At 47.5% G+C, this 27,472-nt stretch overlaps 1 protein-coding gene across 3 annotated transcripts; it reads right to left on the bottom strand.

Moving 5' to 3' along the window:
- Positions 1-413: 413 nt before the first annotated feature.
- EPCIP (exosomal polycystin 1 interacting protein) lies at positions 414-26,910 on the bottom strand. 3 transcript variants are annotated; one of them, XM_088461666.1, is made up of 3 exons: positions 26,832-26,910; positions 25,610-25,673; positions 414-2,023 (listed from the first exon to the last, which is right to left on the bottom strand). In XM_088461666.1, exon 3 carries the CDS (start codon positions 1,952-1,954, stop codon positions 1,292-1,294), a length of 663 nt encoding a protein of 220 aa, XP_088317792.1. In that variant the 5' UTR covers positions 1,955-2,023; positions 25,610-25,673; positions 26,832-26,910; the 3' UTR covers positions 414-1,291. The 3 variants fall into 3 exon arrangements, with proteins under 3 accessions (XP_088317792.1, XP_088317791.1, XP_088317793.1); XM_088461665.1 differs by lacking the exons at positions 25,610-25,673; positions 26,832-26,910 and adding an exon at positions 6,721-7,113; XM_088461667.1 differs by lacking the exons at positions 25,610-25,673; positions 26,832-26,910 and adding an exon at positions 6,327-6,462.
- Between the last annotated feature and the right edge of the window lie 562 nt (positions 26,911-27,472).

Here is a 27,472-nt window from a genome sequence, read left to right as displayed (position 1 = left end):
AGTTCCGTTTTTTGGAGGGAAAAATCCGAACTCCACGTGCAAACTCGAACCTATCCGAGCCTGCACATCCCTAGTTTAAACGCTCTGACACACATGCATTTTTGTAACCGCTCCCCCTCATTAATACCCCCAAATGCTGACTACCTGTCACTCGCTTTGCAAGTGGTTTCTCTGTACGAATGTAATCGCAATGCAATCGCTGCGCATTGCACAGAGCGGCTTACATGCATGCACAATCGCCAACAATCGCTCATTCTGCGTAAATGACATTGCGTACATCTCTGAATCAGCCTCAATGTGCGCTCCGCAAATGTTGTCTTTTCACCTCTGCATCAGGAACATGAACTGTACATTGTAAAAAGTGAGACATACAATTTTTACAATTTCAAGAATAGTGTTTTAATATTCAGCTATGTCAAATATTCCCGTATTGCTATATCACCCAATGGGATTAAGCCCTGAAATTCGAATGGCCACATTTTGTAGTCCAACTTTAAATTTACAGAAAACATATTCAATAAAACATAACGGCTAACTCTATTAGTAATATTTTAGGCTATACTTAAAACTGAAAGTGATAGAAGGGTCTGAGGGCTCTGAACCAGAGGGGAGAGGGTCAGCCATATGCAGCCTAAGAAACAGAGGGCCTAATTCAGACCCGCTCGCGAGTGCCGAGTGCTCGCAAGTGGGTCGATGTTGGCCCAGTGCGCATGAGGGAGTCGGCCCTGTCGTGCGCATGCGCGAGACCCGGATAGCGACGGCCAAGCCGTCGCTCCAGGTCTCGCTACAAAGGGGGCGTGCTGTCGATGGTGAGTGACAGCACCCCCCGTTTGGTGGGCGTGCCGGGGGCGTGGCTGCCCAGACGGAGGCGTTCCCATGGGAACAGCTACCGTCTGGGGCCGGCCCCACTGACATCACAGTGGGAGTGCTCTCGGCTCTGATAGAGCCGTAAGCACTCCAGGGCTTGCGGCAGACGAGACCCTACCACAAGGGTCTTGTTGCAAGCCCGATGGTTGCGATGGTCTTGACCATCGTGACCATCTTTTTGGCCAATCGCTATAGCTGTGGGCGGTCACCCACATCTATGCGAGCGGCCAGGAGGCCGCTCAAAAAAAACAGAGGAACGGCCCTGATTCAGAGAGAGTGCTCTGTCAGAGCGTCCGGCTCTGAATCAGGGCCAGATTCCAGACCCGAATTTGTCCTGAGGCCATGTTAAAGAGCATTTAGCTGGGGTACGATGTTACTCAATGGCACGGTAAGACAGGTTTGCAGCCAAAGCCCTCTCTGGTCATCAGTAAATTAAAGTCACAATGTAACTCTTATTTGTAGCCGGAATTACGCTGGAGATGGGCAGGTTTGGAAAGCGCTCCGTTATACTTGAAACATTCTCCACGCTGTATGATTTTAACAAAGGAAGTCCATTAAACAGGGAGATGTCTAGGTAAGAGAGGTGGAATGGAGATGTCTTCTCCGTGGACACCTGACACAGCCTGTCCTTGGCCTTCTGGTCGCCGCTATCATTCTGTATCGTCAGGCTCTGTTCTCGCATAGTGTCAGCCTGCACACGGAGGTGCCTGAGCCCCAGGATGGCCAGGTATTCTGCTGGTAGTGTAGCTGCTCCGCACAGAGAGAGTTTTAAATTATGTACAAAAGTGAAGTTCACCAGCTTTCCCAGAGTGGGGATGTCCGAGAACCAGACGGTGAGCTCACCAGTGTGGATCAGCCTGGACCCGGTCTTGTTCTTCGGCAGGGCGATGGTCTTGCAGTTACACATCAGGTTGGCCAGGCTGTAGTCGCAGCTTTGGATGTCGGAGGAGCAGCTGCAGTTTCGGATGTTGTTGTCCTTGGAGAATATCAGCGTATGGTTTTGACTGTGCACAAGGTTTTTAGTAGAGCAGAAACTCAGGAAGCCAAGTAAGAGCAGGTGGTGTTTGCAGAAGGACATTGATCTCATAATACTGTAGACGCCAGCCTTCAAATAGCTCAGCTCTATCCATCGGAGGCTGCACAGGGCAGTCTTTATCTAGACAGAAGAAGGAACAGTTTTCAATATCTTAATGAATTACAGGTCAGAACACATCATTTTATTTAGTGGCAGCTGCATAATTACCGCTAGAGCCAGGATGTACTAAATGGAAAATTCAGTAAAAAATCCCTGTTTTCGGGGTTTTACCGCATTTTCCATATGTATCATAGGCTGGCTGCCGGGGTCCCGATGTGGTTACCCTATAGAAGCCTATGGGCTTCTACCGCATCGCGCTGGTATGAGGGATCCAATTGGATCCCTCCCAGCATGCCCTGCGGCCGCCGCGTCACTCTGTGCATGGGCAGATCGACTCCCAGGTCATAAAAAAGTCCAGGGTGCAGCGCTGATCACAAAGAACAGCTCTTATCAGAGGAGCTGTCCTTTGCGGTACTGATCTCATATGTGATCAGTAACAATGCGATGTCTGGCGGGATGTACCACGCAGTGTTAGCGCATCCCACCCTATGACAGCCCATGTGCCTGATAAGCTGCACAGCAGTGTGGGTCGGCACGGAGATATGAGGTAGGTATGACCATCGACTATCGATGACAGCCGATGTCATATAGTTTTGCCTTCAATGGCGGAGAACCAATGGTTCTCCACCATCGATGGCAGAGAGGACCTCAGTGTTTTTTTCTTTTACTTAATGCCAAGACACTGAGCCTAGCTCCGCCCCCTGATGCACCTGTGAAGCCCCGTCCCTTGGTTAGGATTGGCTGGCAGTCCAGTATGTCATAGAGCAGGGATGACCATCAGTGGTTGAAACCATCAATGGTTTCCCTTTGAATGTTTTATACCATTGATGATAATCACCGATGGTACCATAGATGGTGACCATCGATGGTTGCTACCGGATGGCCATCCCGATTATGAGGAATCGATGCTCGGAGCACAACCACCGCGTACAAATTTGCTACAGTGGTGTCATTAGCGTACATCTCTGAATCAGGCCCACTGTTATCAGCTGGGCTTAGCACCAGTAACTGTTCAATCACTAGTTTATTGCACAGCTCTGGAAGGGTTATCCTCAGGGATTCATAACGCTGTCATTGATGCATGGGAACACACAACATGCCTGGGACACAGGGTCGGTGGTAGGGTGGTCGTAGTGGCGTTCCTGCCCATGGTGACACCTGGTGCGGGGAGGGATGCCATGCGCGTGGCTGCACTGCTTGGCCCTGAAAAGGGGACATGGCCTCACAGACCAAACCCCGGCCCGTGGTGGTTATAACTGGGGTGGTGGGAGGTACCGGAGGTGCGGGGTGCTCGCTCCCTCACTGTGACAGGAGCCAGGTGCTGCACTTAATGCTACAGTGCAGCACCTGGCTCCTGTCACTAAGGGGGAGCCTGCACCTTGGTGTCACCCCTCGGCAGGTGACACCTGGGTGCGGCCCACACCCCCCTTGTGACGCCACTGGGTGGTCGGCACTCCCCTGCAAACTATAAATTTGCACCCATTTACAATTATTTCCTCTTGACAGGTGTCATATTTACCCCTTATTCACGTTATGCCACATATAGAGCCCCTTATACACATTATGTCACCCAATAGTACCCCTTATACACATTACGCCACACAGTAGAGCCACTTATACACATTATACCACACAACAGGGCCCTCCCTTACCTATCTATTACTAAAGAGTGAACTGGGCCCAATTACCCAGTCACTCACCAGGCTGGGCCCAGCACAGCAGCTGTTTAAATAGTTTAAATAGGTGCTGCTGCCCTGTTTTTTTTCTGTCCCCATCCTTGGGGCCCCTCTTAGCCTCGGGGCCCGGTATGGTTGTCCCCTTTGTCCCACCCTGTCACCGGGCCTGCCCATAGCAACCAATCAGCATCTACCTATAAATTCTACTTGAAAAATGCTAAACAGTAGCTGATTGCTATGGGAAACTTCTCCACTCTATCGAAACTTTGATCATACCGCCCAGCAATCTTCATTACAGAATCGGGACCCCTGAAAGGAGGGTGTGGCCTCAGGGAGAAAGGGACGTGGCCTCATTGCACACCCCTGTTTTCACCACTCTGGGGGCGAGCCCACCACTCCTGGAGATGCTGGGCCTGCCCCCAGGCTCCCCCTGTACAGTGAAGAGATGATGTGCGCATATGTCTGCTATGCAGAGCAACGGTGAAGGTGCCTCCCAGCGTAGGACACTGTGGCCCTGTACACAGGGGGACAGTGGGACAGTCCCTGAAAAGCAGGACAGCCAGGGGATATGTTTTGATGCATCTCCCCCACAGTGTGTTATCAGCTGTGTAAGACTGCAGCTAGCTGGGGGATGAAATGAAAAACATAGTTGTCGACTTTGTGGGACTCCCGACAGGGAGATCATGGAGGGGGGGCCGCTAGGGGTAATTGTGGCTGGCGTGCTGTTGTTATTTGCATCATTACGGTCCTGATATGTGGTATTTTGCAGCGGTGAGGCGGGGCTGACGCAATTCCCAACAAAACGCATCATCACAGCCCCGTCCACGTCACTTCAGAAGTGGATGTGAAGCCAGATGGAGACCTTCGGGAGAGTAGGTAAGTATGTATTAAAGGAAAGTGCAAGATGCTGTTTAGTGCAGTATGCAGTCATAACGTCAACATTTACTATGTCAACATAATATCAACACCAGAATGTTAAGTTATGATGTTAAAATGTTGATACCTGAAAAATGTTGACATGGGCAAAATGTCGACATTTGACATAGTGCTAGGGTTCAGTGTTAGGCATAATGTGAAAACTGCATTGTTGACATGTCGACATTTCATCAGTGTCGACATGCCCTCGGTCAACATGCTCCTGTAGACATAATGAATGCTGACATGGTCACTGTCAACCTAATATACACAATCCACTTAGTTCTGCTGAAGACACTAGGGGGTATATTTACTAAGGTGCAGGTTTTTAGAAGTGGAGATGTTGCCTATAGCAACCAATTAGATTCTACTTTTCTAGAGCCTTCTTGAAGATAATAGCTGGAATCTGATTGGTTGCTACGGGCAACATCCCCACTTATAAAAACCTGCACTTTAGTGAATATACCCCCTTACATAGCTATAGCTTTCTGCAACAATAAAAGCTAAAAACGATTGTACTTTCATTTGTTCTACCTCCTTTAGATGTGTTTAATATGCTGATGCCAGAAACCTTTAATAGATATTTTTCCTTTTTGTTTCATTTAGTGCCGAGCCATGTCTTATTTCCCCATTAGAGTGGTTTATTTCCGTTGCCCAGGGACACAACACAAAACTACTCTTAAGGCCGGTACACGCTAGACCACAGGTTCTCAAACTCGATCCTCAGGACCCCAAACAGGTCTTGTTTTCCAGGTCTCCTCACAGAATCACAAGTGAAATAATGAGCCTCTCCTGTGGAACTTTTAAAATGTGTCAGTGAGTAATGACTACACCTGTGCACCTGCTGGGTGACCTGGAAAATGTGACCTGTGTGGGGTCCTGAGGTCCGAGTTTGAGAACCTCTGCACTAGACGATATCTAGTGTGTACCAACCTCGTAAGGGACGGGACCCGGCGGGGTGTGCGTACACACTTGCCGATGCCGGGAGCAATGGAGCGACAGCGGAGCCATTCGGGCAGCATAGCCCCGGCTTACGATACAGCCCATCGGACGATGTAGCTCACGACGCACGTGCGCGCACATCGTCAGCGACTTAGCCGGTACACACTTGCCGATGCCGGCAGCGACGGCGTGAGAGCAGTGACCATGCTGCATTCGGCAGCATGGTCCTTGCTCATGATGTCGTCCGTCAGACCTGCATGCATGAATGTGTGAAAAAATAGTACAATATATAATCAGTTTCTAAAATCATTTAATAAAATCTTGATACTGTAACCCAAGCTGAGTGTCACATGTTTCATTTTTACATTTTAGGTATTGGCTAGCAAGTTCTGGCAACAACAACTGCCCAGCTTTAGACAACGGGGACCTTTGATAGAAGTCTTAATCCCACGAGCTAGGCGACATTGCTGGAGCTACAGAAATGTGGGATAGTTATATGAGGTTGGATGATACAACAGCCATATAAGATTTCTTTCCTAGCAATACATACATCACCTCTACAACATCGCCACAGAGTCATGCTACAGTATGCATTCTTTACATACAACCTGCTGACATCTAGATATTTATAACTCTGCGATAAGACATATGTTCTATAAAGGAGACAATTTAGAGCTTGCTGTATTTCAGGCCTGTAGAGCATAGCAAAGAAAAAAATATCTTCCATGCAATCCTGGAAGGTAAGGAGTTACCGACTGCCGCAGTGTTAGACAATTAGACTATATACGTACCAGCTGTGGTCATTTCTCACCAGCTCAGGTTACTCGGTGGATGTATGGATAGTGCACCATGAATCTGCACTCCACTTTGGAACGATTTGGCATTTTAATCTGTTTTTTTTTTCCTCTCTCTCTTTCTGCAATACTGTTTTTTTTTTTCTTCTCCCAGATCTATCTTTGGTTCCCTCTGCCACGCAACAACACCAGTAGCAGGAAATGAGTCTCAGAAGTTTCTGGCTAACTATCTGAAGTTAGTTAAAGGAGCAATGATACTTATTGTGCTAGATGTAACTTACATTATAGAATTACATAAAAATTGGGGTGTCCTGTTTTCCAGTTTGAGTTCCAGCAAAACTGCACATGTTGTATATTTGTAAACCCTGCACCCATGTAGTGCTAAACTTACCTATCCATAGTCTCCAGAATGCAGCTCTGCAGCGCCATTTTTTCGGAGACCCACGCATTAAACCAGAATCTAGTGGTTTGCCAGAGAGGAGGGCGGCCAAAAGGAGGCTATACATGGGCTCCCTCCTCTCTTAAAACGCACCTGTTGTGGACCCCCCTCCTGCGATGCAGTGCAACAATGACGCAATTCATAGCAAAATGCGTCATCCTATGGGCAAGTGTGTGAAATTCGAGAGGTTTGCCTTCTTTGCCAGGAATTGCCCTCAAATCTTGGAATATCCGGGAAATTCTTATAGAGTAATCAACTATGATATAAAGACTCCCATAGACCCTAGCCATAGACAAACGCAGGGGGGTGGGGGTTCTGTCTGCCTGGAAACCCCCCTCCCCAGCCCACACCATGACCGCAATAGAAAAAGTAATATAATAGAGTGTTACTAGTGCTGCATGTTCTTCTCAGTATCACAAATGAAATAATTAGCAACACCTGTGGATCTTTTAACATGTATCAGCTAGTAATAAATAACCTGTGCACCAACTAGAAGATCTGGAAAACATGTACTGTACTACCCCTTTTACACCGGAGCTAAAACCCGGGTTTTTGAAGGGTTAACCCGGGCAGCTCCCTGGTGTAAAAGGGCAGAGGGTTGGATCGCCGGGTCGAGTGACCCAGCAATCCAACCCAGGTAACTAGCAGGGTTTAACACGGGCGTAGCCCGTGAAACCCTGCTATGGGAACAGCGCACTCCGGGTCACGATGACCTGGAGTGCGCTGATAGCCGGCCAATTGGTCCGGCTTCAGTGGCGCTTGGAGATGACGTCATCTCCAAGCGCCCACTTTCACTCCGCAAAAGCCGGGTCTATGCAGACCCGACTGCGGTGTGAGCGGCGCTGACTCGGGAATATCCCGAGTCAGCGCCGGCAAAATTCCGGGTCTGATCCGGATAGGAACTTTGTTCCAACTCCGGGTCAGACCCGGAATTTAGGTGGAAAAGGGGTATATGAGATGCACTGCTATAGAGCCCAATATGTACATATATGTCCAGGGTAGTGCTAGGTTCTTCTGCTGCTCCTCCAGGTGCCCGGACTTGCTCCAATAGTCTGGAATGGTGCCCAAATCTAAAATAAATACATTCAGCTCAGGCAGGATGGCCCTACTGACGCATCTAATGGATTACTGTGATCTCTGGCCCTGTATATGCTGGAATTATTACACACAATACACTTTGTATGACGCTTATTAAAGCTGGTTAAGTACGAATTCTGCCCCCTTCATTGACAGGCCACACTCGCTCTAAAATTAAGCATTTGGAAACCCCCTCTGGAAATCCTGCGTTTGCCACTGCTAGCATTGACTCATCTTTTCTCCACAGCACAAGGGTCTCTGGGGGGGACATTTACCATCAGATAACAGTGAAGACACAGGTTCAATAATACCTCTTTTCCACCAAAATCCCAGGTCCGACCTGGGTTTTTGGACATGGTTCCAACCTAGGTCAGACCCCATTTACACTGCACCTTCGATCTGGGTTACTCCCAGGTCAGCCCCATTCACACTGAACCTGGGTCTGCCCTGCTAAACCTGTGAGGTCATAAAAAGTGGGAGGTGAATGCTCCACAACCACCAATCAGCTCATTTTAGGCATGACCCAGATCAGATAACTCGGGTTGCACCATTTACACTGCACCATTACCCAGGTTCAACCTGGATCCAACCCTGGTAGCTACCTGGGTTGGATTGCCGGGTCGCTTGACCCAGGTTATTTTTCAGGGACCCTTTTACACTGAGCTGCAACCTGGGTAAACCCAGCAATAACCCGGGTTTTTGCTCTGGTGTAAAAGGGGTATTAGTCTTGAGTTCCGTACTATGAAGTCCCAGATTCTTTTTTTGCTAAATAAATCAGAATAGTTTGCGCATGTCAATTAAAAATGTCAAGTCGTGGCTATGTAATGTATATGAAAATGTGGGGAAATCATCCTGAGCACCAAATAAGAGGCATATTGGATAGCAGGACAGTGTAGGAGGCTGTTCTTGGCCATAAGCAATGTTTTGGTGGCTGTTATATGATGTCAAATGATTGATATTTAACAGCTGTTATTAATTGATAGTGTATTTTAGCAAATAAAAGGGCTTAGAGTATTGGTTTTCAAACTTGTTCCTCGAGGCACCCTAACAGTCCAGGTTTTATGAATATCCATGCTTTGAGCGCAGATGGTTTAATCAAATAGACTGAGGTACTATTAAACCACATGTGCTCAAGCATGGATATCTTGAAAACCTGGACTATTAGGGTGCCTTAAGGACTGAGGGGGTCATTCAGAGTCAGTCACAAGCGCTGAGCGCTCGCAACCGACTTGATGTTGCCACACTGGGCATGCGCACGACGGAGCCGGCTCCGTCGTGCGCATGCGCGAAACCTGGCTAGCGACGGACGCTCCGTCGTTAGGGGTCTCGTAGCAGATGGGGCGAGCTGTCGATGGTGAGTGACAGCTCATCCCGTTTGGAAGGCGGGCAGGGGGCGTGCCTGCCCAAACGGAGGCTATATAAATAACATTATTGTTATTATTATTATTATTATAACCTCACAGGCTGAGTATGACTCATATTAAATCCAGAATTAGTCCTTTTTAAAGTGACCATATATATTAGTCAGCCCTCTGTGTTTGCATGCAAAGGCATAACTAGAACCTTCAGGGCCACATAGCAAGATCTTAAAAGGGCCCCCCCCAGAGCTAAAAACACATTTGCCCCCACAACAGGCCCATTGATGTTATGCCACACAGAGCCCATTCAGGTTATGCCACACAGTAGTACCCCTTATACACTATGCCACGCAGTAGTAGTGTTCCTTATACATTATGCCACACAGTAATGCCCTTTACAGATTATGCCACATAGTAGTAGTGCCTCATATAACACATTATTCCACATAAAAGTAGTGGCCCTTACACATTATGCCCCCCAAGCAACTCACCTTCCGTGTCCCTCCAGCAGCCTCTCGTCTCCCTCTTTGTGCCATCAGCAGCCAGCAGGTGTGGATTTGGTGACAGGCCCGCCAGCTAATTACAGCTGGCGTCCCCAGCAGACAGCACCGGCAGAATTTGAATCTGGTGCCGATTGCGAACAATCAGGGTTGTGGACCGGTAGCCAATCAGAAGCTGCCACTGCTGATTGACTGCCAGTCTGTGAGCTCTGATTGCCTCCTAACCATTGGCGCTGTCTCTCAATGTCTGCCTGCCGGTGCACCAGCTGTAATCAGTTGGTGGACCGGCACCAAATCAACACCGCTGACACCTTGTTCCACCGCAGTGGCCCTGACTGGACCGGCCCACCTTGTGTGCATGACTGGGAGCAGGGGGAGCGGCTGGCAACAGAGGCAGCTCGGGCACCATACCAGCTGCACCCCTTGCATCCACGATAGTCACGCCACTGTTTGCATGCATATTAGCAAACAATGGGGTGCTTTTCAAGATCAATGGAATGGGGTTATAGGCGAGGACAATGTAAACAAATAAAGGCTGCAGGTGCACTTCAGAGTCCAATCTTCAACTGGGTATCCCAGCTGTTTGTCTGTCAGAGTTTTGTACCTAGCTCCACCAAATATGGCATGGTGGTGTAGTTTGACCAGGATTAGATTTTTGCCTAGGTTTGAACTTTGTCAGAACCACACACTGTCACACAATCCCATAAAACTGGGGCACTCTTAAATTACACAGGTTCTGGGGCTGAGGGGCTGGCTTCTACACACACTGTCACACTCTGGCAGGCTCATGCGCACCTCAGCACTCAATACATTCAGATTGTGGCAGACAGCATAATCAATCCACAATCACTGATCCTGGCAAAGTTTAGCATATAGCAGAGCTTCCCAAGCTCGGTCCTCAAGGCACCCTAACAGTCCAGATTTCAAGGCTTTCCATGCTTGACCACAACTGACTTAATTGGTACCTCAGTCAATTTGATTTAACCACCTGTGCTCAATCATAGATATCTCTAAAACATGAACTGTTGGGGTGCCTTGAGGACTGTGTTTGGGAACCCCTGGCATATGGAGATTACAAACAGCAGGGGAGATAGATTGCAGCCACACAGGCCGCCTCCTTTCCGGGAACGGGACTCCAGTCCCGCCATTACCCCCTTGATGGGAACCCTGCTAGACATGATCTTCAATGTTGGTCTGCAGAGTGATTTCAGAGGGTGATTCAGCTGTGGATGCAGTGACAGGGATGATGCAGATTCACAATTATTGGGAATCTCTGCATGCACCTGACCTGTACTGCGCTTGTGCAGTACGGGTCTGCGATCTAGCATGCAGTCCGACTGACAGTCTGCTGCCGTTTCTGGTGCATTTTTTGGTGCGTGTCGCTGCCATTGGGGGGGATGGAGAGGCCAGGATCTCCGTCGGCTGATGGAGACTTCCTGGCCTCTTTTGCTCATCTGCGGCGGCCGGCATGGTCACTCAGCTGGCCAAAGGGATCTCAGATAATTCGATGCTGTGTCCTTGGATGCAGCTGGGGTCAGTAGTGCATACAGGAGGTGTGACGCCGCCTGTTGCATTACTATATTACAGCTATTACAGGTGCTGCCAAGTTAGCAGCTGCAATAGGATATCTGTCCGCAGCTGAATCACCCCCTCTGTTCTGCAGTAATTTCTGAAACTCTAGTGATTTGGAAGCCAGGGTTGGACTGGCCCACAGGTGTACAGGGAAAATCCCCGGTGGGCCCCACTGCGTGTGGGCCCACCCCCTCCTCTAGGTGTCAGGTTTCAGACCCCAAATTATAAATTGTTACACTATTAGACAGTCAGTTACCTGGTGGAGCAGGACCACCTGATTAACAAGGGGGCTTGGTTCACTTCTATAGAATCTCCACCAAGATTTGCCTAATGGCTAGCCAACTGTCTGTGGTGGCAGGCCACACCCCCTCTGGTGGATGACCACTCCCCTTAAGCATGGGGCCTTACCACTGATTATCCCGGTGGGCCCCTCATGCTCCAGTCCGACACTGTTGGAAGCTACTGTATAGTGATTTCTGTTCTGTAAGTCAGTCTGCTCCTGATATACCCCTTTCCAAATGGTATGAGAATACGCTGCCTGCACTGTCATTTACTCCTAATTTGCATAGTTAGGTTATCCAGGTTATAGGCATACTCGCCGACTTCTGACACTTCCTCCCCGATAAAAAGCCAGGGAGGAGAAGCAGGTAGGCTGTTTTGGGGGGCGATGCCAGATGATCTAATTAATTAAGCCCTGCCCACTTGCTGTAAAATGCTGTGATTCCCGCATATTTGAATAGGGGCGGGGCTAAATGCCGCAATGATCAAATAATTGCATCAATAGGCTCCGCCCCCTACTCGCGGACCCGCCGATCTGCGAGAAAATGTTCCCCATTCTGCCCACTTCACTAGGAAGTGGGTAGAATGCAGGAGAAGTGTCTACTTTCCTGAGGGTACTGGGGGTTACCTGAAAAATCTGGAGCCTCCCGCAACTTCCAGGAGAGTAGGCGATGTAAAAATATGAAGGCTGCAGGTGTACTTCAGGGTCCAGTTGTCAAACCCGGGCAACGCCGGGTATCACAGCTAGTTCAAAATAAAAAAAATTCCAGCAATTTTTCAAAATGTTATAACGTTTGGCAATCCAACTACAAATACAGATTTGTTGGATGGTCTCATCACAGTGCGTCCTAACAATAATCACATGTAAACTTGCATGCTACTCACATGTGTTCACGTTGCGCCTATGTTGCAGAGTACGGGCTGCCTTGCTTTCCAGTCTATTTTTGGGAGAGAGTGACAGATAGAGGCTGTCTTGAGTTTTATTGCCCAAACATAAGAAGGATTTAAGGATTAATTGCCTTAGTTACTAAGAAAGAAATCTCAGCGGGGAATCAAAACATGAAAGTAATTACTGACTTCATTCATCTTCTGGAGCCCAAATCTGAGCTGAGAGTCTCCTCTGTGGGACGAGAGGGTGTTTGCTTTGTCGGCTTACGATTTTACTTCTGGCATAAAGCTATTGCAAAGTAAACATATATAAAATTACGTTATTTACTAATGAGTGTGGCGAAAAGTATTTACTATATAATTAAAAAGAATAGAAAATATGATCCGAAGACAGACATTGGATCACATTTAGGCCTGATTCACAGTCGCACGGCAGCGAACAATGTTTTTTTCTTCTGCGCCTGAGTCGCACCGCGCATGCGTGCCGTTTTGCTCTGTACAGGGTCGCAGATCAAGTTTAGACGCATGGTATCAGAAATCTAAGGGGCGTTCCTACATGATGACTGGGAGGTAACAGATATCTAAAGATGCACCAAGCGGTATTTCAACAGCTACAGGCACAGACAGTGGAAGTACTTTGTAGCGCCATTAACATAAAGACTCAGATGCGACTGTGACAACAAACGCAGCCATGTCCGCATCTGCGTCTGACTAAGAATCAGCCCCTTAATCAGGGGCGTTTCTAGAGAGGAGGGGGCCCGTGTGCAGTCTCCGACACGGGCCCCCTCCTCTCTGTCCGGCGGCCATTTTCCAGTTGTTTTTACAGCGCTGGACTCCGTAGAGGTAAGTAATACTATGGGTGCACACCCTGCACCCATTAGAGATGCGCCCCTGCCCTTAATGGATCCATCACTAGTGATTAATATTACTGAACAAAGGGCCTGATTTTTTTTTTTCTGGCCTCCAGGCCGCTCGCACAGCTGTGGGTGACCACCCACAGCTTGTGTGAGCGGCCTGGCGATGGTCGCAATTATCGCGACCATTGGCATTGCGAGGAGATCCTAAGGTAGGGTCTCAGCACTTGCAATGCCAAGTGGACTTCCTGCTCTAATACTATGCCAGTAGGGCCGCCCACAAATGGCAGGTGTTTCTTCGGGAACGTCTCCATTTGTGCAGCCAACCCCCCCTACCCGCCGTCTAAACGGGACGAGCTGTCGATCAACATTGACAGCCACCCCGTTTTGTTGCGAGCCCCGGAGCGAGTGAAGCGTGGTGCGCGTGCGCACTGGGCCACCGTCGACCAGCTTGTGAGCGCTATGCGCTCGCTCGCGAGTCTGAATCAGGCCCAATATCTTTACCCACTGTATTAGCCGTTCATTCATGGAATTCTTATTTAATTAGCAGTTGATTATTATATTGTATTTGAAATACTCTCCTCTCTTCATTACATTACTGATTTGAGCCAACATATTGAAATGCCATTAGAAATGTTTCTTGCTGTATTAAAGCTCGGAACACATTGTGCCCTGTGATAGGGACACGTCTCCTCTTTATGTAATTATACATCGGTCATAAAACATTGTTTAGTCCTAAACATTGGAACCGGAACATTAATAGTTTTGCTGTTTCTTCACAGCGTCGTAACCAGCGCTTCAGCCACCCAGTGCCAGCCCCGGCCCTTTGCGCATAACGTCATGACGCAGCGCATAGGGGGCGGATCCCAGCCGGCACCTAGAACTCCAGCAGCAGTGCACGGAGAGTCTTCAAGACTCTCCGGGCAGCAAACAAGGCAGGGTCCCTTCTATAGCGTCCAACAGGCGCTACGGGGGTGGCACTGCCTTGTTGATTCTGGCCGTTCCAGGCACACTGCAAGCCAGACGCAACGGTGCCACCCACAGAGCTTCTGCACTCTGCGAGGTAACACCGGTCACCCATAGCTCATTACGGCCCTGGTACTACATATTTGAAGTAAACTAGCTATTTAACAACACTAAGCAGGGGTGCAGCTGGCACCTTATGGACCCCATAGCAATATTTTGAAAGGGCCCCCACTAAATGTACACAGAAATGATAAGATTATTTCCGGATCCATATTGCGATGGATATTTTCATTTTTAATGAAAATATCTCTGCTATGTACTAAGGGTCAGATTCAGCGGCAAACGCAATGGCGATTATGTATGCAGATTGAGCGCTTGTTGCCATTGCGCATGCGCAAAAGCCACACTGTACGTGCGCAGCGATTGCATTGCGATTACGGACACACAGAGGAACCTATCGTAAAGTGAGAGACAGGTTATCAGCGTTTGGGGATGGTGATAAGGGGGTGGTCGGAAAAATGCAGGCGTGTCTGTCCGCTTGAACGGCGTTTCATGGGCGTGCATAAATTAGCCACTGTGATTGCCTACGCAACATGAGAGCTCTCTGCGTGTGAAGAGGCTTACAGTGTTTGCAGCTGGTCCGACTTGTAAATGCTGCATGACTGCCCGATGTGGGATTGTACCGATGTTTACTCAGAAGAGCGACAACGGATGGATATGAGAGGCCTGCAGTGGGCGTCTTTATGTTGGCTGTTCTTTGGCAAGTATTAGCATATTTTAGTAACTGTGATCTGTAGGCGATTGCAGTTGCAATTGTATTTGCATCCACTGCTGAATATGGCTCTAAGTGTCACATGCAGGGACAGTGGTAGCAATAACCACTGTCCTTCTGAGTTACTTCCCCGGCATTTTGGAGGAGTCTTAAGTAGGGTACATAGAGTACCTGGCCGACGGGTCCTATCTAACGATTGGCAAGTGCATACATACTTACTAATCATTTGCCTGATGTGTGTGGCCAGCAGAGCCATTTCAATCAGGATTGCCGACATTCTGGCTGCCCCTTCCAAAAGGGAGCAGCCAGAACAGCATAGCAGGGGGGCGTGACTGGCATACGGGGGCGTGGCCGGACAGATTACATGGGATTTGTTGTCGGAGCAAGGGCGTAGCCACGCTTAATTTTGGCCCCGCCCCCGCTACACAATGTCGAGATTACCGGCATTATGAAGCATGGGGCGAGGCCTAAATGACGCATCATCGCCCCCCCCTTCCCCGCTGTGGGGGTTTCTCCTATAACCGCTGGGGGGGGGGGGGAGTATGCAGAGGGATCGGCAGCCACTGGGAGACTTGCCTGCCTTTCTGGGGGGCCGGGAGTGGGACACGATTTTCGGGAGGCTCTCGGCCAAATCAGGAGGGTAGGCAAGTATGATTTGAATATGCCCATCCACGTGACATCATATTCAATGACTTCTGCGGGTGACATATTGGGAGAACAGCGGGTCGGCCACACAAACAATCAGGTGAAAATGATAAATCTGCTAGATATATTGGCATCAGCTCTGCTGCAGGGCCGATCGACGTTCACAGACATATCGGGTATACACACCCGCCACTGATAGAACATTATGGCCCTGATTCAGAGCCGGACGTAAGTCGCTGCTCGTTCGCTCCGAGCGATGTTTGCCCATCTGCGCATGCGTACGGATCGTTATACGCATGCACGAACAACTCAGTGCGGCCGAAATTCATGTGCTCGCAAAATAGCGAATGCCTGATAATTTGAGTGACAGAAAGAGGCGTATGTGGGTGGTAACAGGGGAAGGTGCTTGAAAACGGGGAGTGGAGATCCGATCGCAGGCGTGCCTAAAGGTCAAAACGGGCGTTTTATGGGTGTGCATATTTAAAACAGCAGCGTCATTGACCACGTCACTGGGTTATTTTAGAGCCAGAACTGCTCGCAAAATTGTGGTAGCAAACACCAGCCCCAAGAAAAGCGAGCAGTTCATACCCTGGTCGATGTACTCGATTAATCTAATAAATAGCGGACATGACGTAGGATGCGAGCGGCCAGGGGGCGTATTTTTTCAAAAAACGAACGCAAGTTTTGTTCGCTCGTTCAGACATAGAGGCGTGAACAGACCGCAAACAGCGAACGGTTCATTTGAATAGCCACCCCTTGTTTTAGAACGAACGACCGCAAATAGCGAGTGGCTCTGAATGAGGGCCTATATCAATTGTCACTAGATTGAACAATATATAGTTCAAGCGTGTACCCAGCATTACACATTTCTGTAAAGACTCCTCCGGGGTAACATGGTACTGCGCATGTGCACAGTGTCAGTGTCCGTAGCTGGGGGCAGGTAGAAAGCGGTTTATGCCATCTGAGGATGGTGTAAACCAGCGGGCCAATTTCTTTAAAGCTACGCTTTTTGGAAGTTTAATACATAGGGCCCAGACAATAGTCCCCATTGTGCTAATTAACCTTCTGAAGGGAGTGAAATTTCCTGCATTAGGCTATTAACACATAGCAACAATTCATAATATTATGCAGAAACTGCTGGCAGGTGGGATTAGGTAGAGGGAGGAGGGCGAGCAAGCAGAGGGAATGGGTGGGTGGAGGAGGATGGGCAAGCAGGGGCCTCTCTGCAGCGGGATTGGTTTGATAGAGGAGGATGGGCAAGCAGGGGCCTCTCTGCAGTGGGATTGGCTGGAGGAAATAGGGTGGGCAAGCAGGGGCTTCTCTGCAGTGGGATTGGCTGGAGGAAGTAGGGCGGGCAAGCAGGGGCCTCTCTGCAGCGGGATTGGCTGAAAGGAGGTGGACACACGCGCAGGGTCCTTTCTGCAGTGGGATTGGCTGGAGGGAGGAGGACTGGCAAGCAGGGGCCTCTCTGCGGTGTAGAAGAGGGCAGGCAGAGGGGAAGGTGGGCACCAGATGCAGTTTGGGTCCCATACGCAACCGCACTCTCTGCACCCATGGTAACTATGTCCTTAAATCCAAAGCAATGGATTTGGAAACCAAACCTCTTATACTACTTGCATACTGTACACTTTATTTGTGAGTTATCCGTAATTGTGTGATTTTTGTGCACCTTGTCAATAATAACTTTAAGTTTAAACACCTTTGTATTGTTTTACTGGAGTTAATAAGCACCTTTTGAAAAACTGCTTTCTAAAGTCAGTGACCTGGCATTACCGAAGGAGTAATATAACGTTTGCCACATATATACCGGTAATAGATTTATTGATGCTTTAACGAATTATTCATAGTTTTTGTTCTGTCAATGGCTTTTGCTAGTGGGATTCCAGTCTACAAGCCACGTAACGGGAAGGATGATTGATAGCAGGGCGTATTCCAATAGAATATTTAATCAGTCCTATAAATTCCAAAGCACCATGTGAGCCAGGCATACTTTGCCTAGTAGGATGGAAGTTTTTTAAACTTACATTCTTCTCTTTTGCGGGTGTAGATCCACTCCTGTTCATGCCTACTGGCAATACAACAGCTTTCTGTTGTGTCCTAGTGGCAGATGTAATGTAATGTGTCATCAATGTGAATGTGGCAAGAATCTGCGCTAGGGCGCCAGCCGCAAGATTAACTGGAGATGCCAGGGACTTGTCTAAAGGAGGCAGGCTATCGCACGTGTTAAAAGTGTCAGACATGCCCCGTGCACACCTACTGAGTGGAAGGAGTCGGGAAGCCGATGGACGGAATACCGACCGCCGGCTTCCCGACTGTCTAATCCCGGCAAATGTTAAATGACAGGCGTCGAAATCCCAACGCCTGTCATTTTACCTTCGCCGGGAGCCGATTTACCAATCGAAGGTAAGCCAGGTTCCGGGCGCAGACAGCCGCGTGCGCGGGGGGGTTAGGTTTAGGGCTCCGGGGGGGGGGGCTCAGGGTTAGGCACCCCCCCCCGGGAGGTTAGGGTTAGGCTAGGGGGAGGGGGGGTTAGGGTTAGACACCCCTGGGGGGAGGATAGGGTTAGCCACCCCCCCCGGGGGACAGGTTTTGGCGGCGGGGAAGCGGGGGTTAGGTTTAGGCACTTCGGGGGGGGGGAATTAGGGCACTTGGGGGAGAGGTTAGGGTTAGGCACCCCTAAGGGAGGGTTAGGGTGTAGAATAGGGTTAGGAAATACTTACCTTGGACGATCGGGATTTTCACCCCTGCCGGGCAGTTGCTGTCGGGATTTGAACCATGCGGCCGACTGTAAATAATACCGAACCCCTACTGAGGTGCGATTTTGCCAATATATGTACAAAGTCTCACTATCGGTGCACCATCATCCGGTCCATCGAACATCGCACCTGTCTGCACCTGTCACTGACACCAACACGTACGCGTCAGGCCAGAGACTGGTAGCCACACCCCTGTTACCTTCTAGAAACACCCATTGTATCGGCATGGATCTCCATGCAAATTTAATCTGCATCTCTGCGTGGCAAACATCGTGGCGCATGCGCAGTGTGGCCCAGACGCATGCGCAAAGGGAAATCATCGGAGACTTGACTCCGATGGTTTCCCTGCGTCCACCTCGGATTCGCCTCCTAAGTGCACGCAATGCTGTTGTGCACGTAATTGAGCGATTATATGCATGTGTAAAATATTCTGTAAAACCCCAATGTGTAACCCTGTGTGTACACTTACATGCACTGTTGCGTATGGGATCGTTGGTATCTGAAATGGTGAAGGAAAACCATTGAGCGCTCTTGGGGGGATGACTGGGGGGTGGCATGCAATTGAACATACAAACATCCATTGCACGGGCGTGTGATGGGCATATGTTCTCAGACACAGGGCCACCTGCCAAGTAGTGATGGAGCACTTGATGGTGGAGTGTCTTCAATCACCGGCGGTGTCACACTGTGAAGCACTGTGAAGCACAGCTGTGCATGCTAGTACATAAGGGGAAGGCAGAAAGTATCTAACTGCACTACTTGTAATGAACGAGTACCTTTAGCTTCTAACCTGGACTTATGGGGTCTGATTCAGACTTGTACACTATTATGATGTTCACAGTGGCGTTTCTAGAAAGGAGCGGGCCCGTGTGCAGTCTCAGACACAGACCCCCTCCTCTCCGCCTGGTAGCCGGCAGTGCACTGAGCTGTGCGTGCCCAGTGCTGGAGTTATAGACTCTGGGCACTAGAGTGCCCAGAGTCTATAGTGTATGCACAGGTAACTGGGAAAATGTACTACGCATGCGCAAACGATGGGAAAATGGCCGCCGCGGCCGCCTGGATGCCCGTGCCAACGTGGGACTCTGGAGAGGTAAGTATTATTATGGGTGCAGGGTGTGCAGTGCGGGGCCCTCTGGACACAGGGGCCTGTGTTCCCCGCACACCCTGCACCCATTATAGATACGCCCTTGGATGTTCACACCAGGGGCATCTTAAGAGAGGAGGGGGCCCGTGTGCACGCCCGATGCGGTCCCCCTCCTCTCTCCCCTGTGGCCGGCAGCCGACTGACGCGGCTGGCCAGTGGCCAACCACCAGAGCATTAGTAGACTCCGGGCACTAGAGTGTGCACGGAGTCTACTGCGCATGTGCAGAACACCAGAAAAATGGCCGCGGTGGCCATTTTCTGTTCTGAGCAGTGTTGACACGCGACGCGGGACCACGGACAGGTGAGTTTAAAATAATATGGGTGCAGGGTGTGCGGTGCTGGGCCCCCTTGGACCCATGGGCCCGTGTGCCCCGCACACACTGCACCCATTATAGATACGCCCGTGGTTCACACAGTGGAGCGATTTTTTTTTGCATGTGCAAAACACCATGTAAAGTCACACCATGCACGTGCAAACTAAAGTTTGAGACGGCATTCGCAAATGTGTCCTTGATCGCAAAGTCCTGAGCAGACCACTGCCGAAAGTATTAGCAATGAGATGCCCTTCCGTGGGCGTGTTATGGGAGTGCCAGGGGTGTGTCCAGCTGACATGGAATCTGCACAGCCCAAGACTTACTCGAGGAGTCGATGTGCGTCTGATGCTGCATCGATGGTGGTGTGTTCTCTACACCCCCAACAATGCAGATAGGGGGAACAGTCTGTCGCGCACTGTTTCAGGTGGGGATCCTGTCAGCAGGCATTTGAATATTTTCACATACATTGCGAGCGTAAACGCAGTTGAGAATGCAATATGTTACAATTCTGATCAGGCCCGTGGTGCTTAGGTGCTGGTCTTTCCTTGGGAAGCTGGTGGAATATGCAGAGGTCCAAATTTCTTTCTGGATGAAGAGCAGATCCAAGCATTATTTATGCATAATTAGCTCATCATAATCATAAATATTAAGGTATTCACAGGACTGAACCAAGATTCTACTGTATGATACTGTTAGTAAATTTGCTTGCAGATCCCACCATTTAGCACAGTTCCATTGTTTGCTTCCTCATTCCCAGGGACTATTTGGGACTGATTTACAGTTGCACGCAGGTCCCCTTTGTGGACAGATCATGCTATTTTTAGCAGCTGCGCATGTGTCGGAGCCTACATACGCAAATTTGGGCAAATACGAAGCGATTCACAATCGCACGCATCTGAGCTGCATCTTCATCTGCATCTTAGTGGGGGTAACTGGGGTGGGAAGAAGGGGCAACTGGGCATTTGTGTTTCGCTGATGTGTAGACAGAATTGCGGGCTATTGAGAGAGCTGGGCGTAGGCAGAGATCTGTCTGATTTAAGTTGGATCTCATGCACCAGGTATAGGGTATAGGATAGTGGTGATCGCTGCTTTCACAAGAGGATGGAGAGGGGTGGCACACCCACATACATGTGCCCAACTCTGGCTGTGCATGTTGTAGACGTGACTAACCATTATATTAGCTGGATGCTTCATGGTATTGTAGCAGCACAAGGTGACTGGTGGTGCAGCATTAATAAACCAGTCAGCACGGACATGATACACTGGGTTCTGTTTATTAAGACTAAACCAATTCGGATCAGCTCTTCCCACGTGCTTAATTATTATCCCTGTAATTTAACAAATGCCTAACGCAGGGCCTATCAGATATAGTATATCTCCTGCATTAGACGAACTAACGCTGCAGATCCTAGTGGGCCAACGAATTTACAGAGTTCCGGAAAACTTGGCCCCAATAGCTAAGTCATCTTCCAGGAGAGCATCATCAGGGAGGGGTCTTCTGATTCCTCCCAGGCAGCCTCCATGATACTCTTCCTCCTGGAAAGCATTGATCCCTGGTGCAGTTTTAATACTGTCAGTCAAAGTCAATGTCCGGCGGCTTTGATAAACCGCCGTTAGTAAATATACTCCTTAGGCTAGTTTCACACACAACGGTTTTGTCCGTCTGGTAAAAAAACAGGCTTTTTCCCCTGGATGGACGGACGGATGACTTCCTTTCACATGCAACAGACTTTATTTGAATGAAACAAGCATTGACTACAAGGCCACCAGACGTCTGAAATCTATGTGTGTGAAAGCATGCATAAAGTTATGTGAGGCACTAAGTTCTGGAGAGGGCACGTCACGTCATGCCAGTGATGGGCGGGCAGGTGAGGCAGAGCTTTCCTGTCATACTTTGGTATACTCCACATTTTTTTTTACTATAAAGATTTTAAAAAAATATTATAAATAACTCCTTTGTATTATTCTAATAATTTTTATAGTCAAAGCTCTGGAGTAAAAAGTGTATGGCAGGTGAGGCACTGCCTCCCCTGACTACCTTTTCCCCACATTACTGATCAAAACTCACACATTTCCAGCACTATATACTGCTGCACCTTTGTATAATGCCCACGTGAACCCTCAGGTTCATATACAGTATGTATGTGTAAATCTGGCTCTAATAGTAGCCAGTGCCTCCCCAGCCATTTACCTCACCGCAAGTCACTGCGGCACGGCAGCCATCTTAGTCAGTGGTTATCATGGCTGTAACACGGTGACTGTGCCTTGTTCATGCCGTGTCTGTGCAGTGTGAAAGCCCTAATGTACTAGTAACTTCCAATGAAGTTAAACAACGCAAAAAAAACATCTGTTTTTTTTTGCCGGACGGACAAAACCGTTGTGTGTGTAATAGCCCTCCGGCAAAACAGGCATTTGCCCGGGCACTGCTGCTCAGGGAATTATGTTATGTTCATTGTATATTTGTTTCGTTTTGTTAGTTGTCTAATAGGTCTGTACCAACGATATTGTTGCGATTACGTGTAAAATAAAAGTAATGGAGGAGGGGGTGTTTTTTTTTATAGACGTTGCCTGCACTGTGCTTAGAAGAAGTAATTCCATTATAATGCCTCAAAGAGAATTTGTTACACACCAATATATAATGACTTATATGTCAGTTATCACGCCAATATATAATGACTTATATGTCAGTTATCACGCCAATATATAATGACTTATATGTCAGTTATCACGCCATGAGAGAGTCTATCAGTTTTATTTAATGTTTTGTGGAACTCTACACATGACTCCCTCCTTCCCACTCTCCATAACCTTAGTTCACCTCCAGCCATTGGCACATTCCCATATTACTTTCCAGACCACCCAAAGGGAGATTAAATGGACACTCAAACGATATCATTCAATTCAACAAAAGCCGTAATAATGATTATAAGCAAATATATAACTACTCCATACTGGGTAATGATGACCTGGTAAGTTTTGACATTGATACAAGAAGGCTGTTAAACCTCTTATGTTGGTGAAAAGGATTCCTTGTGTACATTGCCCATTCATCACTTGTGGATTCATGTCAACAGAGTGAGACATTAATGGGAATTACAGAGCTGGAGATAGTGTAAATGTGAGGTTTGTTGCATTTTCTCACTAATCTGTGTTTATTTTATCATTCCTGTTCACACTCCAGCTGCTGATATTTTCTAATAACATTGCAAAATTCTTAGAGAATTCTATGCTGGAAGTCTCCGGATACAAAGCAACGGAGATATTTTCAGGCAACAGAACATTTTATTCCGCCGTTGTTAAGAGACGCTCTCACAGGTGCAGAATGGGTGACAGGTAGTCTAATAGGATTTTTTAAATTCTATTTCACTTTTTTTTTGTATTTAAATGTAGTTTTAAATTATTGCATTAAACCACTAAAGTCATAAACCACAACGATAAAGTTAAATAAATCTAGGCTGTCTGTGATGATCTCTCAGTGAACTCCAGCCCCGCTGTATAAGAATATGGCATAAACTGCAATCTGGGTCCCCAGTGGTTTATGTGATACTCCCAGGTGATTAAGCAACAATTATTTATTATCTAAGGAAGTCTCTTCAGTATAGTTGTTGCTACTATATACATATATTTATATATTATCAGGGATGGACTGTCCTGTCTCCGTCATGCACACTGGGAGCCATAGGCACCGAGGGGGCGGGGGGGGGGAGCAGGTACAGATTACCCGGGCTTCCTAAGGGGCCCGGTGGCGCCCCCCCTCCATCACGCTCTGTGCTGAGCTGCAGTGGGAGACTGCTCGTGGATGCTGAGCAGCAGCCACAGCAGTCTCCTATGCCAGTGCAGGGGAGCGATCACACTGATCATGCCCCCCCAGCTTTGCGCTGGGCTGAGGGGGCTCAGAGCACCCCCCTCCTGCGATTAGGCCACGCCCCTGTTACCCGGGCCTGCCGCGGCTCTTGGCGGGCCTGCTGGGAGCCATAACTGCTGTAACAGACAGACGGGACAGCTGAGCATACATACCATGGTAACAGGTGTATGCAGCCATTGACGAGAGGGGGTGACCCGGAGAGTATAGAATATAGATCATTATAAATTTATTACATTTGCATTTTTTTTTCTTAAAATGCATTGAGACGTTGCTCTCCGAGAAGCCCCGCTATGCTTTTAGTCGACAGAAAAAAAAATAAAAATACTAATAGTAGGAAAAGATGGATAAGCTTGAGAATATGTAAGAATACTGGTGTTTTTTGCTGTATGGCTGTTGATGACAGCCTTGTTGCTGGGCAGTTTTTGGTGATGTCTGGTCAGCTGGTTGGTAGAGCCAATGGTATTGCTTGAGGGAGTGGACAGATGATCAGTATATATTGGCTTGTTTGCATGAAGACAGCCTCTTTTTCTGGATCTTTGAAACCCACCATCCCACCCATTGCTTGTTTTTGTTGTGTCACACTAACCTTTACTTTTCCCAATTTAGGGGAGGCGCAGCATGGTGGGAGTACGCTGCAGCTCAGTGGCTTTATATGGCGCAAGATATCTTTGTGGGGGCACTTGCCCTCGATGAACCTGGCGAATCTGTCCTTCTCCGTGTGGGGGGACACGGGCGCTTTTGTACGGAAGCATCTTGGATTTGCCCAGGAGGGAGTTGGGACCCTCGCAGCATTAGTGCGTCTAGAGGGGGGACGTTTCAGTCGTTTCCCGAGTATTTGAGCGAAGTGAAAGCTGGAACTGAGCCTCCAGCGTCTCTTTACCACCCTGGTTAGGTTAATTAATTCATTAATTATAAATAAAAGCTGTGACCTTTTAGCCAAGCTCTTGTTGTCTGTGTCGTTATTTATTAGTTTAAGTTAAGTAAGCTAGACAAGGTTGTTCAGGGTTAGAAGCAATAAACCAATGTATTTCTTATTAAACTGTGCTGAACTCACAAGGGGGAAATAAAAACTCTTAATTTTGCATCTTGTGTGAGACTTTTTTTTAAAACAATTTAATGGCGCAGGAGCTTTTACAATTGTCCATCTTTGTCTCCTTACGTTAAAAAAAAACTGATAACTACTGTAGATTGCAAGCTTGCTATAAAATAACACTCGCCTGAGCCAAATCTCTAAACTGTCTCTAATGAGAGGGTTTCGCCGTAAAGTGGGTTAAATATAATATAAATACATTTGCAGATTTGTTATAATAGTACTGTATACCTGGTGGTAAGCAGTTAATCCACACCCAACATAAACCTCATTGCTCACTTAATGCATCATTTCACCACTGCATTGCAGCTAAATGATTACATTTAGGATTACGAAGATATGATATGATACAACTCAATGGGCAGTTTTTAAATACTTCCTTGTTCCACAATGACTAATGGAAATTTACTGACTGATGATGTTTAATTTCACCATTCAAGTTTAATGATTAAGGGGTCTATTTACTAACCACTGTTTAGAGACAGAGTGAAAAGTGATAAGAAAGTGATATGGTGCCAGCCAATCAGCTCCCAACTGTCATCGCACAGCCCATGTTTGAAAAATGACAGTTGGGAGCTGATTGGCTGGCACCATATCACTTTCTTATTACTTTTCACTCTTCACTTTTCACTTCTCCTAACACTGCTTAGTAAATAGACCCCTGAGAAACTAAGAGAGTGCACCTTGGTGTCAATTTATTTCACATTCAGTTAGTGAAGTGGAGATCACAGGTCCCCATAACATATTAGTAATAAACCTACCTCATCAAAGCCACAACCACGATGGTTTCTGCCAGGATGTTCACTTTATGGAAACCTACAGTGGCTAAAATAAATGGACACAGTACAAAATGTAATTAGTTCTTCTAATCGTTATCTTACAATACAAATGCATGTTCCACTGATAGTCCAGCGTTAAGGTACTGGGGCATTATTATGGAATAGTCATATGATCATAGGATATTATCAGCCAGAAACGAAACAAATTAAATGGCATGATCACCTGAGAGATTTTTAACAATTAAAAAATACTTTACTAGGATTATTAGCATATAAATTCATATCTCACTAATTTCTTCTAGCAAGTTCTCCACGGTTAGCCAGATAATTAGAATGATTCTATATACAAATTTGAACGTCAGATAAATTCTAGATTAGCAACATCATTAGTGCCGGATTCGGTCAAGCCTTGCTCCCCTGTGAATGGGTACAGGGGCCCACTGGACAGTTGAAAATAGAGATATGTGCTGACCTCCATGTTTTGAAACTAGATTCGTCTTCGTGTTTTGCAAAACCAGCCTCAAGTGTTTTGGTCATGGTTTTTGTAAAAAGTTTTTAAAAACAGATAAAATGATGTAATTTCTGCAATCCAAAACCCAAAATTCAGTTTTTAAAATCTGAATCCCAAACCAAAATCAGAACCGCAACTGGGATCAGTCCGGATTCACAAAATTTGTGTGGATTCGGATTTCTGGAGAGCCAAACCGCACATCTCTAGTTGAAAATAATATATTTTATAAGCACACGCTTAATACCATAATACACAATAAGCTATAACCCATAATTAAGGGGGTGAAAACTGAGTAATACAGTACATCACTTTTGCTGTTAACAGTGCCTCTTTAATTAGCGTAGAGTCTATAGAAAGCATAGGTCACCTGAACAAGCCACCTTTCAGGGCATTCTGGAATTTGCAGTTCATCAGCTGGAGTGCCACAGGTAGCCTACCTCTGGTCTATAGCCTAGCTGATGTACTGGCTGGATCAGCACCTCTTTGGACCAGGTTGCCTAAACATAGCCCCTGTTAGTCAATTTAAAAGCTGTGTAATCACAAATGTGTCAGTCACCATCATCCATTAGTGTACATTATATTCTATCTGTATTGACCGAATGCAACTCTGGATGATTCAATCCATCCAGGTTTTAGCTCCAAATTTTCTAGACATCTTGATCTATATACGAGTTACAACATATTTGCACATACCCTGGTTTGAGGTGTCTCAGAGTAGTCCTCAGATGAAGTCCTGTAACAGGGTACCAGCCTGAGCCTGCAGTCACCTCCCAGCCCTCCTGAGCTTAATCTGCCGTCACATCCCAGGATTTAGTACACAGTGTATGGGGAATGGGCCGAGCTGGTTATCCGGGCATACCTTCCAATGTTTTCTTTGATAAATGACTGTGTTTAGATTTGATTCCTACTTTGCATTCCAGGGAAACACTCCCTGTAAAAGCTGGGAAAGGTTACCAATCTCTGACATGCCTGTCTGACAAATTACTTAGGGAGTTTAATTATTACTAGGGGCTGCCTTACACACAGTGGACTGTATTCAGGGCTGTCTCATCCGCAGTTTCTGTGCCAGATTACATCCATTGGGAAGTTCTGAAATGTTAGGCACTGCTATGGATTATATTCTAAAGGAAAACAACAACATTCATTTGTGACCAAAAATAATCCTCATTTCATCCCTTGAAAAAAAATTATTTCAAAATGACAAGTAATAATGGGCCTGATTCAGCAAGGAACGCAAGTTTGTGCACGTACGCACTCGTCCGCTGTGTATATATGCTAATCAATGCATACGCTCGGCAACCGCAGCACAAGAGGCAGACGCCCAGCACTACGCA

This window comes from Taudactylus pleione, unplaced genomic scaffold (genome assembly GCF_031769625.1).
Source record: "Taudactylus pleione unplaced genomic scaffold, aTauple2 ptg001086l, whole genome shotgun sequence".
Classification (NCBI taxonomy): domain Eukaryota; kingdom Metazoa; phylum Chordata; class Amphibia; order Anura; family Myobatrachidae; genus Taudactylus; species Taudactylus pleione.
This window is presented reverse-complemented; position numbering and strand designations above follow the sequence as displayed.

Excerpts from the sequence above, each read along its gene's own strand:
- EPCIP (XM_088461666.1), bottom strand. The coding sequence starts at position 1,954 with ATGAGATCAATGTCCTTCTGCAAACACCACCTGCTCTTACTTGGCTTC.